This window comes from Dendropsophus ebraccatus, chromosome 3 (assembly GCF_027789765.1).
Source record: "Dendropsophus ebraccatus isolate aDenEbr1 chromosome 3, aDenEbr1.pat, whole genome shotgun sequence".
Classification (NCBI taxonomy): domain Eukaryota; kingdom Metazoa; phylum Chordata; class Amphibia; order Anura; family Hylidae; genus Dendropsophus; species Dendropsophus ebraccatus.
This window is the reverse complement of record NC_091456.1, coordinates 94171994-94192116: the sequence shown is the minus strand read 5'-3', so window position 1 is coordinate 94192116 and position 20123 is coordinate 94171994. Positions and strand designations below refer to the sequence as shown.

Sequence of the window (20123 nt, the reverse complement as noted above, 5' to 3'; positions counted from 1 at the left end):
ACTAATAAAAAATAAAAGTCCAAATCACCCCCCTTTTCCCATTTATAAATATACAAACATATTTGGTATCGGCACATGCATAATCGCCTGAACTATTAAATTATTACATTCCTGATCTCGTATGGTAAATGGCATAAGCGCAAAAAAATTCCAAAGTGCAAAATTGCGCATTTTTAGTCGCATTGAATCCAAAAAAATGTAATAAAAAGTGATTAACAAGTCGCATATGTGCAAACAAGGTACAGATAAAGTACAAATCATGGCGCAAAAAATTTCACCTCACACAGCCCCATAGACCAAAGGATAAAAGCGCTATAAGCCTGGGAATGGAGCGATTTTAAACACATTTAGTTTGTATAAAAAGGTTTTCATTTTTTATAAGCCGTCAAATAATATAAAAGTTATACATGTTAGATATTGTTGTAATTGTAACAACTTGAGGAACATGCATAACATGTCAGTTTTACCATAGGGCGAACGGCGTAAATACGAAACTCCCTGAAATGAAAACAAATTCCTTTTTTTTTTTCAATTTGACAGAGCAAATGATTTTTTTCCGGTTTCACAGCATATTTTATGGGAAAACAAAGTCTGTCATTGCAAAGTACAATTGGTATTGCAAAAAAAAGGGCTCATATGAGTCTCTAGGTGAAAAAATGCATTGACCTTAAGGGGTTAAATTACTTTAATTTTACTTTCTTTACTGTTTTTTTTTTTTTTTTTTAGGGATGGGGAACATTCGCCCATCCAGCTGTTGCAAAACTACAATTCCCATCATGCCTTGACAGCTAAAGCTTTGGCTGTCCAGGCATGATAGGAATTGTAGTTTTGCAACAGCTGGATTGCCAAAGGTTTCTTATTAGAGATGAGCGAACCGTGTTCGGGTTCGAGTCCATCTGAACCCGATCGTTCGGCATTTAATTAGCGGTGGCTGCTGAACTTGGATAAAGCTCTAAGGTTGTCTGGAAAACATGGATACAGCCAATGACTATATCCATGTTTTTCACATAGCCTTAGGGCTTTATCCAACTTCAGCAGCCACTGCTAATCAAATGCCGAAACTTCGGGTTCAGATTGACTCATGTCTATTTCCTATCCCTGATTTATTGGTAACTGTTTTGGAGTCTTGGCAAAATAATCTGCTACAAGAGGTTCCTGGCTTAATCCTGCATATTTACCTGGGGTAGGATGTGCAGTCATCCCAGGAAATATCTAATTGACCAAGGAAAAAATACAGATAAACCAAAAATAGAGAAGTTGTATCCAGAAATATAAACAAACAAAAAAATTATATATAATCTGTATGATTAAAATATGTTCCATGCCCAAGGCAGACCTTAAAACCATAGAAAGGAACATGTCAAACCCTGCTGACAGCAGACAGAAAAAGCCCCATATGACAAAGTATGTGTGTAAAGGGCACTAAAGCTAGAAAAAGTATAAATAAGCTTATAGGGTATGTACAGCTTAACAAGCAAAATAAGAAGAAAATAAATAAAAAATTGTTGCACCACAGTGAGCGAAAAAAGTAATACCCAAGGGGAGAGGGGGAAAACAAACCATATCCACTTTATAATTTATTGATTAAAGTCTCATATCTTTCTATGCTAAGGAGTCCAGTGAGTGATCCTACATTGAGTGACACTATTCACTGGACTTCTTAAAGCGACTCTGTATCCACAATCTGACCCCCCGCTTGTACCTTAGAATAGCTGCTTTTAATCCAAGATCTGTCCTGCGGTCCGTTCGGCAGGTGATGCAGTTATTGTCCTAAAAAACAACTTTAAAACTTGCAGACCCATGCCTAATGGCCGTGGCCTAGATTGTGTATGCGTTAGGCTGGCACAACCTCTCCGTCCCTCCTCATCATTAAAAATGCTCGAGGCAGATTGCCTCCTGTTCCTCACCTGTGTTAGCCCGGCACATGGGCTGGATCGTTAAGCACCTGTGCAATGTTCAGACAGGAGAAAATGTTCCAGTGGCATTCCTAATGATGAAGAGGGTGGGGAGGAGGGACGGAGGGGTGGTGCAAAGTTAGGGCACAGATACTACCTTTGGGCACGGGGCTGCAAGTTTAAAAGTTGTTTTTTGAGGACAATAACTGCATCACTTGCCGAACAGACCCCAGGACAGATCTTGGATTAAAAGCAGCTATCTTGGGGGTTTCAATCAACAAGTTGTAAGTTATACTGATTTTTTTTTTCTTCTCAGTGATATATATCAATGTGCCCAGTTATTTCTGCTTTACACATGCTGTATATAAGCCAATAATAAGAGTACTATATGGATCCTTTCTTGACTTTGGCCCTGAATACTGCCAGAGAAAACGCATGTGTGATCCAAGCCTAATGCTCTGTTTGTTGGATTGTAAAAAGAGAAAAAAAGCCAGCTTACCGCCTCAACCTTGGCCTCCCAGCACGGGCTCCCGCTCCAACAGCGCAGGCACAGACAACACGGGAAAAAAGAACGAGTCCAGCTCCCGGCCAGGTGAATGCAACTCGAGCTGTTTATTGACACCTTGACACCGTGCACACACTGCGGCAACCCCCTCAAAAAGACTCCAACGCGTTTCAGTTGCCCACTGCAACCTTAATCATGGCTGACCTGTATCTGAAAGGTTCACAGTATATAATCACAGGTACCCAACATGCACCGGGCGCAGCTCCTCCCCTCACTCGCACCGGTGCCGTGAGCACCTGGGCCAATCACCTAGAACCGCCCAGAGGGTCCGATTTGACTGTGCAAAGTAAAAACAACCAAAGTGTAAAACATTTGCAACTATGTATACATCTGTGAGTAATAACAATAAATGATCATAGCAATACAGAAACAATAAATATAATTGTCATAACATGGAAAAGAGCATGTATGAGCTATATGTGGCTGCTGGATTGCATTCGCTAGCGGTAATGGAACAGAGTGAATGAGACCTTATGGCAATTTAATAATACAGCAGCATTTCCTTACGTAGGTTCATGCCATGCGGGAAACAGGTATTCAGACAGAACATCCAGAATGCCTCTTTGTCTTTAAGCATTTTTGAAGTGTCACCACCCCTAATAGGTACACGAATTTTCTCTATAGCAAAGATACAAAATATTCACCAGCACTTGCTAATTTAACCATGTCCTTCTGGGAGCATCAGTATATCCACACTGTGTCCAACCCCTTTCTCCGCTCCATACAATGGTACGGAAGGTACATCGATGACGTCCTCATTGTATGGAGCGGAGAGATGGACGATGTGGACCCTTTCATACAGTACACCAATGCCAATCCTTACAACTTAAAATTTACAGCAAATATAGATGCAAACACCATGGTCTTCTTGGATCTCACATTGGAAGGCACAACAGGTCAGACAGTGCATACCTCTAACCACAGGAAAACCATTTCGGGGAACACCACTCTACATGCCACTAGCCATCATCCTCCACATACTGTAAAATCTATCCCAGTAGGTGAACTACTAAGAATGAAAAGGAATTGTGACCAGCCAGACAGCTATGCATGTGAGAAAACAGTATGCAGGCAGCGCCTTTCTGAGAGAGGATACAAGAAGTGGATGCTAGATAGAGCGTGTAGCATAGCAGATATGAGGGACAGGAGTGAACTACTCAATGGCAGGACAAAAAACAAAAATAAAAACAAAGGGAACAACAGGAAACCTATTTTTGTCACTAAGTACAGCCCCCAATTTGTTGACATAGGCAAAATTGTAAGACAATACTTACCAATCTTGCAAGAAGACTCCACACTACAAAACATACTCTCCCATGGCATTGATGTAGTTTCTAGAAGAGCCAAAACTCTGGGTGACACCCTCTCACCCTCTCTACCAGAAAACAGATTAAAGAAACACACTAAACAACCCACATGGTTGACTGTTAAGGGTTTCCACAAATGTGGCCATCACCCCTGTAAAGCCTGTCTGTATGCTAAACCATGCAAGGAGTATAACGATTCAGCTGGCACCAAAACATATAAGATCAATTCTTTCCTTAATTGCAACAGCTACAATGTAGTGTACATTATCCAGTGTACGGAGTGTCATCTTATGTACGTAGGGTGCACCACACGTAAGCTGAAGGTGCGAGCATGTGAACACCTCCATGACATAAAAAAAAAATCCAGGCAGCAGAACACTATCAGGGGCGTCTCGCCACTTCATAGACATACACAGGGGCTCCACTCATTCATTTTGTATCTTTGCTATAGAGAAAATTCGTGTACCTATTAGGGGTGGTGACACTTCAAAAATGCTTAAAGACAAAGAGGCATTCTGGATGTTCTGTCTGAATACCTGTTTCCCGCATGGCATGAACCTACGTAAGGAAATGCTGCTGTATTATTAAATTGCCATAAGGTCTCATTCACACTCTGTTCCATTACCGCTAGCTAATGCAATCCAGCAGCCACATATAGCTCATACATGCTCTTTTCCATGTTATGACAATTATATTTATTGTTTCTGTATTGCTATGATCATTTATTGTTATTACTCACGGATGTATACATAGTTGCAAATGTTTTACACTTTGGTTGTTTTTACTTTGCACAGTCAAATCGGACCCTCTGGGCGGTTCTAGGTGATTGGCCCAGGTGCTCACGGCACCGGTGCGAGTGAGGGGAGGAGCTGCGCCCGATGCATGTTGGGTACCTGTGACTATATACTGTGAACCTTTCAGATACAGGTCAGCCATGATTAAGGTTGCGGTGGGCAACTGAAACGCGTTGGCGTCTTTTTGAGGGGGTTGCCGCAGTGTGTGCACGGTGTCAAGGTGTCAATAAACAGCTCGAGTTGCATTCACCTGGCCGGGAGCTGGAATCGTTCTTTTTTCCTGTGTTGTCTGTTTGTTGGATGTATTTGTTTTGTGCAGTAGTAATAAAAATGCGGTCCTTACATCAGCCCTGCACCCATGTTGCATCAGGTGATGGTCCCTAGTGATTAACATATTTTTTTTTTTTTGGAATCAGTTTACCATGTCTGACACATGTGTATTAACACTTAACACCATGATCATCATAATTGTCTGATCCTACTGGATGTAGTCACTGTGGACAGTGGGAAACCTCTAGTGTAATGTTTGTTTTTAATAATAACCCAATATAGTGTGAAAGGTGTAGGTGTCTGTGGCTGCAGGCAATTTTGAGATTCTATAGAAAGAGCAGTGGTAATGCTGCTAGCTTTATCCTGGTTACACTATTAAATTACGTTAGATGCCTCCAACAACAGTGCAGCTAAGCATACATGTGTATGGAGTAAGATAGCTGTTGGAGGACAGATCTCTTTTCTGACTAATATATGATGGCCAGATTGAGAATTGATTGATCTAGTCATTGTTGTTCGTAGGCATATTATCTTGTGTTTTATTGAAGCCTTAGGGTCCTGTTACATGGAGCGATCATCAGGCCAACTCGACAAATTGTTTCGTTTAATAAAGACAACGCGCAGCCGATGACAAAAATCATCGACTGATCGTGCTACGTGTATTCGATATGTGTGCATGACGACTGTGTAAAGTTAAAAAAAAGTATAGATACACCTATCCATACTCCCTGATGCTTTTGCCCACTACCCGGTATCTTCCTGGCTTCTGTCTGCAGCCGCCGGTGGAACTTCGGAACCAGTCTCTGAAGTGACAGGCACGCTAAGACTGGCACTGGCTAAACACTGGCGGCTGTGGGCAGAAGTCAGAAGGATACTACGGAGCGTGGACAGGTTTGTATATACTTTATTATTTTACACTTAAGGCAAGGGCTGCACGATAGCTGTGGGGCAACATTTCAAATTCTATGCTAAGTTCCTTATGACTGAGAATGCTATTCAATGTCTGTTAATACAGATGGCTGTTTAATGGGCTACAGGATAAATGGAATTTGTCTTATCAGGATAAAAGCTTTTTAAAGGGTCAGTCCAATTATTGGGTCCCACATGCTCTCCACAGTTTGGTGGACCGTACAACACCCAGTGATTTCCCTGCACAAGTTCTATTAATTAGAATAGGAATTGTGCATGGAACTTGCTTTGCATCACATGTTTGCAAAGGTAACCTGAACACTTGACATGAGCTGCATCCCTCCACACCGAACTGTGGAGAGCATGTGGGACTGCATAAGTGCACTGACCCTTAAGTTTCTTAAAGGGGTTATCCAGCGCTACAAAAACATGGCCACTTTTCCCCCTACTGTTGTCTCCAGTTCAGGTGTTGTTTGCAATTAAGCTCCATTTACTTCAATGGAACTGAGTTTCAAAACCCCACCCAAACTGGAGACAACAGTAGGGGGAGAATGGCCATGTTTTTGTAGCGCTGGATAACCCCTTTAAATTTGATTTTTTTTTTTGTACCGATATATATTTACTATGACTTTTTTTTTTTTTTTTCTGGCAGGACCCTTTGTAAAGTATTACACTGCTCTATTTCTATCACCTCTTTTATCATCATGCTTAGAGGTTCTCCAGTAATAAGTTACTGATACCCTATCCACTTGATAGGCTTATCAACAGCTGATATTATGTCAGGATACTGGCTGAGAAGCAGGATCAGAAGCAGCTTGCTCCATACTTGATGTAGCAGCAGTGCTGTGTTATTGCAGCCTCAGCTCCTATTGAAGTGAATAGGAGCTGAGGCTGCAGTAATGTGGCGCTGCCAATACACAAAGTACAAGCCAACTGCTTCCGTTCCTATTCTCCGTGTAGTGCCAAACACCCAGTCAACTATTAATAGTCTATTGAGTGGATAGGCTAATAGTTTTTATCTTAAAAAACCTATTTAAGGCTATGTTCACACATAGTATTTCTCAGTCTTTTGGTCAGTATTTTTTCAACCAAAATCATAAGTGGAGCTGACAGGGCAAAATTATAATTGAAAGATTTGCTTTGCTTCTGTGTTTTCAACCCAATCCTGGATTGGGTTGAAAAAAGACTAATGAAGAAACTGACATAAATACTATGTGTGAACATAGCCTAACATTAATACTTGTTCTGATATTTGGTATGTAAAATAGGTTCCTAAAAGTAATGACAATGTTATCTTTTGTTTTCTTTGCAGAGCATTGTTCTTGCTTAGCAAAGGAATGGTAAGTGTGCATGTTATAGTCACAAGTTTTTTTACAAGTACAGTCATATACTTGTAAAATGACAATTTTTTTCATAATGTAATGTTAGAAAATGAATAAACTCATACAAGTTCTTACATAATCTATTTAAGTGTTAAGGGTTTGTCTGGAGTACAAAAAATATATTAAAAGACACTGGGGGTGGTATAAAAATAAAAAATAAGCAATATTTACATACCTCAGCCCTCTGCAGCTGCAATGCCAATGCTCCCAGTTTCCGGCTGGTCTTCACTTCTTCCTGCATCCTTTGACATTCTGTCCCCACAGAAACCGCCCCATGCAGCCTGTCAGTGACTGCAGCGGCTCTCAGGGCCCTATTACATAGAACGATAATTGGCCTGATTTGGATGATTATCGCTCTGTGTAATAGAGACAATGATCAGCTGATAAAAATCATCGGCTGATCGTTTCTTTAGGCCCAGACCTAAAATCAAAATTGATCAGGCCTTCATCGGCATGTGTAGTAGGACCCTTAGTCGGTGATAAGCTAATCACTAGGAGCTTGTGCTGAAACCGAGTTCATTGCTCACAAATGTGTTTACAACTATGTACTGCATGCGGGTACTGTGCTTTCTTATGTATAAAAGTCCAACTGAGAAAGTGTTTGGTAGCATGGGATAAAGTCAAAATTGCAAGTGTGTTCAGCTCTTGCATTACCCAGCTGTAGCTGGATTGTGCCTAGATTCTTGGCTTTAATGCAAGGGCAAGATAGTAGCTCTAGCTGCAAGCTACCATGAACTTGTAACAAAGAAGTGCTTGACTTCTGAAATTCCTATCTGTGAGGGTTAATGAGATACATCCTTGGCAAAGAAATGGTTAAAGAGGACCTGTCACCCCCCGTGCCGGGGTGACAGGCTCCCGACCCCCTGTTAGATCCCCCTATACTCACGTGATCCCGCCGGGTCCCGCTTCCAGAGCCGGTCGGGTCATGGAGATTTCAGCGCCCGGGGCGCGCGCTGAGAGATGAGTCCGATGCCCATAGGGAATGACGGAGCATCGGACTCCCCATTCATTCTCTATGGGCATCTGACCCTGCTGTCAGCGCGCGCGCCCTTTAAGGCCCAAACAAGGGCAGCCATTAAAGGGTTAAAGATGGGTAAAAATGTATTTTGATGAATGTGTCACAATGGGTGACATCCTTTATAACCAAAGCTTTTTACAGCTACAGCAGTAGGCAAATGTCCCGAAGGGTGGCTTCACACGTACCGGATTCGCAGCCGATTTCATGGTGCGAGCTTGCAGCCAAATCGCTATGCGAATCCATGTAGTGTGAAGTTCTCTGGGGTCACATACCCGCAGTGGAATTTTCATTCTGCTGCGGATATGTAACCTGGCCCCCGGCCCGGAGCATACATTACCTGCTTGGCGCTGCGGCTGTGTGTGAGGCTCCCGGCTACCCATCAGCCAATCAGTGCTCCGTACACTGATTGGCTGATTGCGACCGAGGGGAGCCGGGAGCCTCACACACAGCCGCAGCGCCGAGTAGGTAATGTATGCTTTGGGCGACGGGGGTTAAAGGGGCCTGTTACATTTCCGTAGTGGAATGAAAATTACGCTGCAGATGTGTAACCCTGTAGACCTTCACACTACCAAGATTTGCAGCGGATTTTGCTGCAAACTCGCAGTGTGAAATCTGCTGCGAATCCAGTACGTATAAAGGCACCCTAATACAACATGACAACTAATCTGTACTCCTCTAATAACATATATGCTTTTTCTTCTTCCAACTAAAGCTTTTGTTGATGGAAAGGAAGCTACAAGAAGTACACCCCCTGCTTACTTTGTGTGGACAAATTGTGGAGAATTGGCAGGGAAATCCCATTCAGAAAGAGTCCCTACGGGTTTTCTTCTTAGTTCTACAAGTCACACATTATTTGGATGCAGGACAGGTATGAAAGTATCCACTCCAGTATACCTTTCTAATATTGCTGAAACCTAGAGACATACCTAGGAAAGCATGCAGCTGGAACCATGCCCAGTGTGTATACAAAATGCCAGGTTAGGTTGCTGGGACTTTCAGAAACTTCATACAGTAATTGAACTCATAGAGACATGGTTTCAGTCAAATGCATGTGTCAGCAAGTGGGAACATAGCCTTAACCCCTTAATGACTGCAATACGTATTTTGTTGGTGGGCAAAAGTACCCTGTGACTGCTGTCCTGTACAGAATATCAGAGGAACTTGGATGTTGCGTGACAGCAGGGCCTCTGCTCTAACTTTCAATTGTGTCATTTAAGTGGTTTCTGGACTTTTGTCACCCCATCAGCACCAGGGTGATGCAATTTCTGGGATGCAGATTATTTTTTATAGCAGCTGGGGAACTAATGAAGGTCCCCAGGTATGTCACATATGTATGCCTACTCTGTTTTGTCTCCAGGAAGGCTGATTAGATTGCCAACGTTATGTTGACAGGATAATACACCGCACTATACTAGTACTGCAGTGTATTATATTAGAGATCTAAAGATTGCATTTCAAAGTTCAAAATATATGCTTCCTCGTCTCCCAAAAAATACAAGTACACAATTTCCCTTTGGAAAGGCTATGGCATTTTGAAGGCGAGAATGAAAAAAAAAAAATTGTTTGGTCATACAGGGGTTGTCCAGGCTTAGAAAACCATGGCCACTATCAGGAATAGCACCATTCTTGTCCCCAGTTTGGGTGTTTGAGACACATAATTATTATTTATTTTTTTTAAGTTAAAATTTTTAAAAGTAATAAAATTGTTGTAAACATACTGACTTGAGAAATATAGATAACATATCTGTTTTACCTCAATTTGCCCTTCCAAACTTATTTTCCATTTTGCAGTATATTTTATGAAAAATTGAGGGGTTTTATTACAATGTTGAAAGCGGGGGGGGGGGGGGGAAGCGCTATGGCTTTTTAGCCCCTAGACGACCCATGCCATACCCGTACGCCATTAATTGCTACAGCGCTATGAAGCTATGTAAACATCGGTATGGTTGTGTTCAGGTTGACGTATAGAATAAAGATAACATGTCAAGTTATCATAAATTGCTAAAATTTTACAATTTCACCCTATAAATATTCTGGGGTTTCGTCATACTTTTATGGTAGATATTAAAAGGTGCCATTAAAAAGTAAAATTGTTCCTGAAAAAAACAAGCTCTTTAAATGGCCATTTAGATGAAAAAATAAAAGTGCAATGGTTCTTAGAAGGCCATTAAAATCCCCAAAATTTCAATTGGCCTGAGAGGATTCTTTTCTAATAAGTTCTAGATTGCATTATAAATGCTGCCACAAATGTAGACCGTGATCGCCATCGGGCTTCTGTACACAATATTTTAAATTGTTGCTGTGTTGCAGGTTAAAAGCGTAAAGCCGTGTCTCAAACAACTGCAGCAATGCATCCAGATAATTTCAACTCTCCATGATGATGAAATTTTACCAAGCAATCCAGCAGATCTCTTTCACTGGCTCCCTAAAGAGCACATGTGTGTTCTGGTTTACCTAGTAAGTCTGAAATGAAAATTAAATGCTAATGTAATGCTTATACATTGTTACAAATTGTTGCCATTTGTATTGGAAGTTTTTTCCTATTATCACCATTAGGCTACGTTCACATCAGCGTTTGACCATCTGGCACCATTCCGTCTACCTTTTCCGTTTTGGAGTAAGCAAAACGGAAACTGGCGGATCCTTTAAAATCCCCATAGATTCCCATGATATATTAGTGTGCTCCGTTTGCCCTAATTGTGCTCCGTTTGCATGCAATCCGTTTGAGATCCGTTTTTTTGAACGGAGAAAAAAAGTAGTGTTTGCAGTATTTTTCTTTCCGTTTAAAAAAAACAGATCACGAATGGAAAGTGCACTTCCATTTTTTTTCTACTTTGTAGTCAATGAGGACGGATCTAAACGGAAAGTATTTCCGTTCACATCCATTTGTTTTCATCCGTTTTTGCACTGAGCATGCGCAGAAGCAGCAAGAAACCAAAGAATAAAAATAAACGGATGCTGGCTGATGCAAAGTCTTTTTATTTTTTTTTTTATAAATACAAACAGACCATTAAAAAAAATGCACATTTTGCAATCAGTTTGCATCAGTCTGCTCATCAGTTTATGCTCATCTGTTAAATTAATATGGAAGGATCCCTTAGAAAAAAAGAAAAATGCTAGTGTGGCAGAGCCCTTACTCTCCTTTTCAGGTTTCTTTACTGCCATGAACTATCACATCTGCTTTGAATCTCCGTCTGGATTTTCCATTGCAGATTTCTTTTGAATACCAAAGCAGTCTTAGGCCCCCTTCACACTTCAGGAAAATCTGTCCGTTTTTCTTATCAGGAATTCCTGTCAGGATTTTCTGACCCATAGGGTTGCATTGAACACTGACAGCCTTTAGGTTTTTCCTAAAGCGTGTCCGTTCAGGAAAATGGGTCAGGAAATTTATAGAACCTGTCCTATTTTCATCAGGATTTCCTTAATGGATGCTCTCATAGAGGTCTATGGGAGCTCAGGAAACCCTGATGCTTTCCTGATACTTCACTGATGCGCATCAGGAATTTAAATGCTTTCCTGATGCGCTTCAGGAAATCCTAAAGACACTACTGATGGTTTCCTGAACATAACAACTGATTACTGTGAGGAAATCCTAATGGTTTCCTGAAGCCAGGCCTCCTGATCAGGATTTCCTGACAGGAAAAACTGACACTGACGTGTGAATGAGGCCTTAGTTTTGTATTTCATGGTTGCACTTCCTGTTTTAGCAGTTGCTTTTACTCAGTTGTTAATCCCCTTCTGCCTCTGAACCCCTCTCCCCCCCCCCCCCACACGCGCTCACACACAAAAAGAGAGATTTTCAACAGACTATAAACAGAGAACAGGAATCCATTCCTTGCTTTGGCTTCAATAATCTGTCAGATAAATCTTTGTGTGTAATAGGGCCTTAAAGGACAACTGCGGTGGGAATAAAAAAGAAAAATAAACAATGGCAAACGCAGTTTCTATCTATACTCTCCTCCGCTCCCGGGTCGGTCTCCGTTTAAATTTCAAATTATTTTGTAATGTGTTTTAATTACTAGAAAAAAAAAATCACCGGAGTTGTCCTTTAAGACTGTAAAATAGATGATTTCTCTTCCCCCCCCCCCCCCACAGCAGGTCTCATTGGACACTCCCCCACACCATTCAGTTATATGCAATAAGCTAATTGTGAGAGGGAAAAAACAAGCTAGTTTATTTCCTCATATTATGATATTTTCTCTTAATAGGTAACAGTCATGCACTCCATGCAGGCAGGATATCTTGAGAAGGCTCAGAAATACACAGATAAGGCTCTAATGCAGTTGGAAAAGCTCAAAAGTAGGATTATTTCAAGTTTCATGTATATGCATGTTTTCTGATATTATTTTCTTGTCCAGTATCTGTCAGTCTGTTTGCAGAGAGAAATTCTTCCTAGCAAGCAGATCTTCTAGGGCAGTGCTTCTCAAACTGTGAGGCGCCACCTAGTTGTTGGTGAGGCCCAGCTGGGGAGTCAGTTTTCACAAAAGTAACCTTTTATCTGTTCAGTCCTTTTGTTGTTTGCAAAAATGTCCATTTTAACAACATTAATTTATTTTGTACTTGCTTTATTAGTATATAGAACGTGGGAGATGGGTGAAAGGTAGCTCTAGTATTATTTTCAGCTTTTAAATGGACTTTCACAACAGATGGTGAGGCCCAGGCCCTATAAATCAGTCTGGTGAGGCCCAGGCATTGCCCTGGTCTGCTGGGTGAGGCTCCAATAGGAAAAGTTTGAGAAGCACTGTTCTAGGGCATAGTTGTCAAACTCAAGCCCTCCTGCTGTTGCAAAACTACAATTCCTATCATGCCTGGACAGCCAACGCTTTGGCTGTCCAGGCATGATGGGAATTGTAGTTTTGTAACAGCAGGAGGGCCTGAGTTTGACACATGGTTTATGTAAATTGCTTCTGTACATGCAGATTATAATAGAGCACACAGCCATATTTTATCATTAGTCTGATTTGTATAAGGCCAGTTTCACACATAGCGGTGTCACACGAATTTCACGCTGCGAGTTCTGCAGCGAAATCCACTGCGATCCTGTGTCCTCTCATTTTGTACAGGTTTACATACTCGCAATAGACTTTTCATTCTGCAGTGAGTACGTAAAGCCCCGTCCTATTTAACCTGGTCCTGCCTGGCCAGTATGTAACCTGCCCGCACTTCTGTTTGGGTCTCAGGCTCCCGGCTCCATGGTGTCCTGCTCAGCCAATCAGTGTACTGCCCTGCCACAGCCACTGATTGGTTGATCGGGACGTCAGGGAGCTTGAGAAGAAAGCAGGGGCGTGGCCAGGTAATGTATTAGACCGGCAGGGGCCCGTTAAGTGGGACAGGGCTTTATGTACTCACAGCAGAATGAAAAATCTGCTGCGAGTATGCAAACCCATAGAATGACAGGACACATTATTGCAGCAGAACTTGCAGCGTGAAATCTGTGAGATCTTTGTATTGTTCTTTGTAGTAAGGTGTAATATCAGCTTTCATCACCGTGAGACTAAGAAAAGAATTGGCATTCAGTAACTGAACTGTCCATTGCATTCCTTTTATAGCAGTGGTGCACAACCTGCTTCCCTCCAGCTGTTGCATTCCCATCATGACTGGACATTCTTTTGATATCTAGACATGATAGAGTTCTAGTTTTGCTACAGCTGTGGGGACACGGGTTGTGCTTCGCTGCTCTATAGTAAATACACTGCTTAAAAAAAATAAAGGAAACACTTAAATAACACAGCTTATATCTGAATGAATGAAATATTCTCATTGAATACTTTGTCCTGTACAAAGTTGAATGTGCTGACAACAAAATTGCACAAAACTCATCAATGGAAATGAAATTTATTAACCTCTTAAGGACCCATGACGTACCGGCACGTCATGGATCACTGTCACTTAAGGACCCATGACGTGCCGGTACGTCATCCCTTTAAACGGGCGCCGCGGCCGGCCGGGTCCCGATCGGGGGAGATAGCCTGCTATAATACATAGCAGGCCATCTCTCCCTGTCGGCATGGAGGGTTGTTAACCCCCCCCATGCCGACGATCGCCGCTATTGGCTGATAAGCCCATAGCGGCGATCGGAACCTTTCCGGGCCATCGGTGGCCCGATGACCCGGAAAAAAATGGCGGTCGGTGCTGTCCGAGGACGGCACCGACCGCCATTACTGTAAAAAGTAATGGTGGTCACGGTACCACCGTCCCGATCGCCGTGAACGGCCGGCCAGCCGGCCGGCCGTTCACGGCGATCAAAGTCCCCACAAGTAATAAATACCTGCTCCGGACCCCTCAGCTAGGTAGCTGAGGGGTCCGGAGCAGGTATTTGTACATTACTCACCTGTCCCGGGGTCCTGATCGGCGTCTTCCGGGTTCCCGGCGTCCACTTCCTCTTGTCGGGACTTCGGCTTCTTCCGTGAGTCCCGATCGTCTCTTTCCGGCTCCAGCGTCGTCTATTTTCGTATTTTTCCGGCTCCAGCGTCGTCTATTTTCGGATCTTGCGCTCTGCTGCCCCCTAGCGGCTGATAAGTGTAATACACGTATCAGCCACTACAGGGATGTTCAGAATGTAGTAAAAAAAAAATTTTTTTTCCCAATTTTTTTTTTTTCTATTTTCCGCACCCTATCGCCGCTGAGTGTTGATCAGCATCGCACGAAAGTGCGCTGCTAATCAGCAACTCCTCCTTTTTGGCGTAGGGTGTTTTTTTTTTATATCCTACTGCCACGGTCTGCTGATAAGTGCCGAACATAAGTGCGGCATTCATCAGCAACACCATTTTTGGCGTAGGTTTTTTTTGTATACTTACTGTAAAAAACACGTAAAAAAACACTACATTACACCACACTACATTGAATAAAGTTTTACACTACACCACTACATACCCCATATACCAATCCCCATATAAAGATGGCCCCCAGGGTGTTTTCGGTGTCGGACGCATACATTATTATTGCCTCCGACACCGAAACAGCCAGTGAGGATGAATTGGGGGGATCCTTCTTTCCTCCATTCATCCTCATCCTCCTCATCATCCAGTGACGTGTCTGGGAGTAGCGTAGCGTACGCTGCCCCCCAGAAACGTCTTTTCCGCCAGTACCGTCCCAATAAGAGATGACGGTATGGCGTGAAATTCTACAAACTCTGTGAGAGTACCTCAGGGTACACTTACAGATTTAGGGTACGTGCACACTGCGGAATGGCGAAGGATAACCCTTTGTGCATTCCGCAGCTGGCACCCGCCGGCGGACTGATGCAGGGGCGCGTCTCCGCCTGTGTCATAGACTCTATCCTATGCACAGGCGGATTCCATTATCCGTCATTCCATCAACACGTTGGACGCAGAGCGGAATCCGCCCGTGCATAGAATGGAGTCTACGACACGGACGGAGACGTGCGCCTGCATCAGTCCGCCGGCGGGTGCCAACTGCGGAATGCACAAAGGGTTATCCTTCGCGATTCCGCAGTGTGCACGTACCCTTAGAGTGTATGAAGGAAGGGACACTCGAATCCAGCCCCAGATGCCCCCCCCCCCCATCCTCGGAACAAGTGGGAAGATCGTCCGGGAACTGATCATCCCACTGCTGGATAAAGGTCACCACCTGTACGGGGATAACCTTTATACCAGCACCCCCTCTTCCGGTCCCTCGCTGCCCGAGCTACTGTAGCTTGCGGCACGATCCGAACATATCAGAAGTAGTAATAGAGCCCTAATATTTAGCAGCCATGGAGCGGACCCAGCGCTTCTGGATATGAAGGACCCCGTATCGCACCAGGACAACATTTTCCAGGTGACGTCCCCCACACTGGAGAACAGGAGACCCCAGAAGAAGTGCAGAGTGTGGGGTAACAGGGGGATCAGGAAGGACACCATTTTCCAGTGTGACACCTGTCCTGATCCCCCCGGCCTCTGCATACTGGATCGCTCCAAGGCGCACCACACGTCATCGGAGTTCTACATTATCTAAATTCTGTCCCTTATTCCTATTTCAGGGGTCACGTTGATCCGGGGATTATTCTGATCGCCAATATGGAGTCGGGAAGGAATTTTTCCCCTGTGATGAGGCTACTGTCGTCTGCCTCACGAGGGGTTTTTGCCTTCCTCTGGATCAACACAGGTTGAATTTGATGGACACCTGTCATTTCCAACCTTATAAACTAATAATTGGCCTAATACCCCCAAATAAATTAGAATTGTCCCTTTTCCCCAGCTAAGTAGGTATGGCCGCCATTCCCATTAGAGGATACCATGATGCAATTACAAAGCCTCTGTGCGGCCAGGACAGTAGAAACCCCCCACAAGTGACCCCATTCTGGAAACTACACCCCATAAGGAATCTAACAAGTGGGGCAGCGGGTATATGGCCCCCTGGTGACGGCCACATTTGGGACGTGAAAATGAAAAAAATGGTATTTTTTATTTTCACGGCACATGTCCTACACATGTGCCCATCACTAGTGGGGTCCATATGCTCACTGCACCCCTTGTTAGATTCCTTATGGGGTGTAGTTTCCAGAATGGGGTCACTTGTTGGGGGTTTCTACTGTTCTGGCAGCACAGGAGCTTTGTAATTGCGACATGGCCTCCATCCCCCATTCCAGCCTCTAAATGGCGCTCTGTCCTTTTGGTGACTTGCCCTGTGCCCATATGGCAAATTATGTCCACATGTGGGGTATTTTCGTACTCAGGGGAAACTACCCTACACGTTTTGTGTTCATTTTCTTTTTTAACCCCTTGTGGAAATGGAAAAAAATCAAGGCTAGACCAACATTTAGTGTAATTTTTTTAAAATTTTTACTCTAAATCATTGATCTTGTCTTGATTTTTTCATTTTCACAAGGGGTTAAAAGATAAAAAAAAACACAATGTGTAGAGCAATTTCCCCTGAGTACGGAAATACCCCACATGTGGACATAAAGCGCCATGCGGGTGCAGGGTAAGCCTCCAAAGGGAAGGTGCGCCATTTGGTTTTTGAAGGCTGGATTTGGATGGAATGGATTTCGAGGGGCCATGTTGCATTCAAAAGGCCCCTGTGTTGCCAAGACAGTTAAACCCCCCACAAGTGACCCTATTATGGAAACTACACCCCTCAAGGAATGTAACAAGGGGTGTAGTCAGCATATGGACCCCACTGGTGACGGGCACAAATGTGGAACAATGTGGCGTGAAAATGAAATATTAAATTTTTTACACTATAATGTTGGTCTAGCCTTGAATTTATCATTTTCACAAGGGGTTAAAAGAGAAAAAAACACACAAAATGTGTAGAGCAATTTCCCCCGAGTCCGTAAATACCCCACATGTGGACATAAAGCGCCATGTGGGTGCAGGGCAAGCCTCCGAAGGGAAGGAGCGCCATTTGGATTTTAGAGGTTGGATTTGGCTAGAATGGATGATGAACGCCATGTCGCATTTACAGAGCCCTCCTGCTGCCAAAACACTGGAAACCCCCCACAAGTGACCCCATTCTGGAAACTACACCCCTCAAGGAATCTAACAAGGGGTGCAGTGAGGATATGGACCCCTGGATGACGGGCACATTTGTGCCATGAAAGTGAAAAAATGAAAATTTTCACTTTCACGTCACATTTTTCCACATTTGTGCCCGTCACCAGTGGGGTCCATATGCTCACTGCACCCCTTGTTAGATTCCTTGAGGGGTGTAGTTTCCAGAATGGGGTCACTTGTGGGGGGTTTCCAGTGTCTTGGCAGCACGAGGGCTCTGTAAATGCGACATGGCCCTTGAAATCCATTCCAGTGAAATCCAGCTTCCAAAAGCCAATTGGCGCTCCTTCCCTTTGGAGGCTCGTCCTGCGCCCGCTTGGCACTTTATGTCCACATATGGGGTATTTCCGTACTCGGGAGAAACTGCGCTACATGTTTTGTGTTTTTTTTTTTCCTTTTATCCCTTTGTGAAAATGAAAAATTGAAGGCTAGAACAACATTTTAGTGTAAAAAATACTTTAGTCTTTTTTCAAGCCATATTGTTTGGAAAATCTGTGAAGCACCTGTGGGGTCCAGATGCTCACCGCACCCCTTGTTACATTCCTTGAGGGGTGTAGTTTTCTAAATGGTGTCCCTTTAGGGGTGTTTTTTAGGTTTTGGCACCCCAGAGCCTCTGCCAACCTGAAGTGGTACAGTCAAAAATGACCAAAAATAACGGAGCCATTGAAATTCACTAGGCGCTCCCTTATATCTGAGGCTTGTGGTTGCGTCAAATAGCGCAATAGGGCCACATATGGGGTATTTCTATAAACTGCAGAAATGGGGCAATCAATATTGGGGTGCATTTCTCTGGTAATAGGTTTATAATTATGAAAAATATTGGATTACAATAAAATCTCTGCACAGAAAATTAAAATTTTCTAATTTCTTACACACTTAGCTTTTATTTCTGTGACTCCCCTAAAGGGTTAAAAAACTTTCTGGATGTGCTTTTGCAGAGTTTAGGGGGTGCAGTTTCTGAAATGGGGTGCTTCGTGAGGCTTTCTAACACACAGTCCCCTCAAATACACTTTAAACCTGAACAGTTCCCTAAAAATATCTGATTTTGAAATTTTACTGAAAATTTGGAAATTTGCTGCTAATGTTTTAAGCTTCCTATTGTCTAAAAAAAATGAAATATAGTTTAATAAATGCCGCCAACATAAAGTAGACATGTTGCTAATGCTATTTAATATATAATTTATGTGGTATAACCATTTTCTGTATAAGCAGAAAAGTTTTAAAGTTGGAAAAATGCATTTTTTCACAATTTTTCACGCTATTTTGGGTTTTTTCATAAAGATTCGTTATAAGTATCGACTCCAATTTACAAGAAATGTGAAGTACAATATGTCACGAGAAAACAATCTCAGAATCAGCCGGATAGGTAAACGCATCCCGAAGTTATTAATGAATAAAGTGACACTGGTCAAATTCATAAAATTTGCTCCGGTCCTTAAGGCCATTTCAGGCTCTGTCCTTAAGGGGTTAACAAATGGAGACCTGGATTTGAAGTGACGTACAAGATTAAAGTGAAAAAACACACTACAGGCCGATCCAACTTTGATGTTATGTCCTTTAAAACAAGTCAAATTGAGGCTCAGTATTGTGTGGCCTCCACAAGCCTGTATGACCTCCATACAACGCCTGGGCATGCTCCTGATAAGGTGGAGGATGGTCTCCTGAGTGATCTCCTCCCAGACCTGGACTAAAGCATCCGACAACTCCTGGAAAGTGTGTGGTGCAACGTGACGTTGGTGGATAGAGCTAGACATGATGTCCCAAATGTGCTCAGTCGGATTCAGGTCTGGGGAACAGGCGGGCCCAGTCCATAGCTTCAATGCCTTCATCTTGCAGGAATTGCTGACACACTCCAGCTACATGAGGTCTAGGATTGTTTTACATTAGGTGGAACCCAGGGCACACTTGATATCAAATGGCAGTCAGGCTACCTCTGAGGAGCACATGAAGGGCTGTGAGGCCCTCCAAAGAAATGCCACATCGCACCGTTACTGACTTAGTACCACACTGGTCATGCTGAAGGAAGTTGAAGGCAGCAGATCGCTCTCTACGGCGTCTCCAGGCTCTGTCATGTCGGTCACATGTGCTCAGTGTGAACCTGCTCTCATCCGTTGAGAGCACAGGGCGCCAATGTCTAATCTGCCCATCTTGGTGTTCTTAAATGCCAATTGCCCTGTGCGGTGTTGGGCTGTAGGCGCAACACCAACTTGTGGAAGTTGGGCACTCATTCCACCCTCACAGTCAGTTTCTAACCGTTTGTGCAGACACATGGATATTAGTGGCTGCTGGAGGTCTTTTTGCAGGGCTCTGGCACTGTTCCTCCTTGCACAAAGGAGGAGGTAGCGGTCCTGCTGCTGAGTTGTTGCCCTTCTACAGCCTCCTCCATGTGTCCTGGTGTACTGGCCTCCTGGTATCTGCTCCATGCTCTGGACATTGTGCTGACACACAGCAAACCACCTTGCCACAGCTTGCATTGCTGTGCCATCCTG

General features: G+C 43.4%; 1 protein-coding gene across 1 annotated transcript in view; it reads left to right on the top strand.

The window, feature by feature from the left end:
• MAU2 (MAU2 sister chromatid cohesion factor) overlaps positions 1-20123 on the top strand; it is a 69369-nt gene that overhangs the window by 13032 nt on the left and 36214 nt on the right. The window contains exons 6-9 of the mRNA XM_069962241.1: positions 7053-7080; positions 8853-9008; positions 10451-10597; positions 12349-12439. Of these exons, the coding sequence (XP_069818342.1) occupies positions 7053-7080; positions 8853-9008; positions 10451-10597; positions 12349-12439 (422 nt within the window). The remainder of the gene's footprint in view (positions 1-7052; positions 7081-8852; positions 9009-10450; positions 10598-12348; positions 12440-20123) is intronic.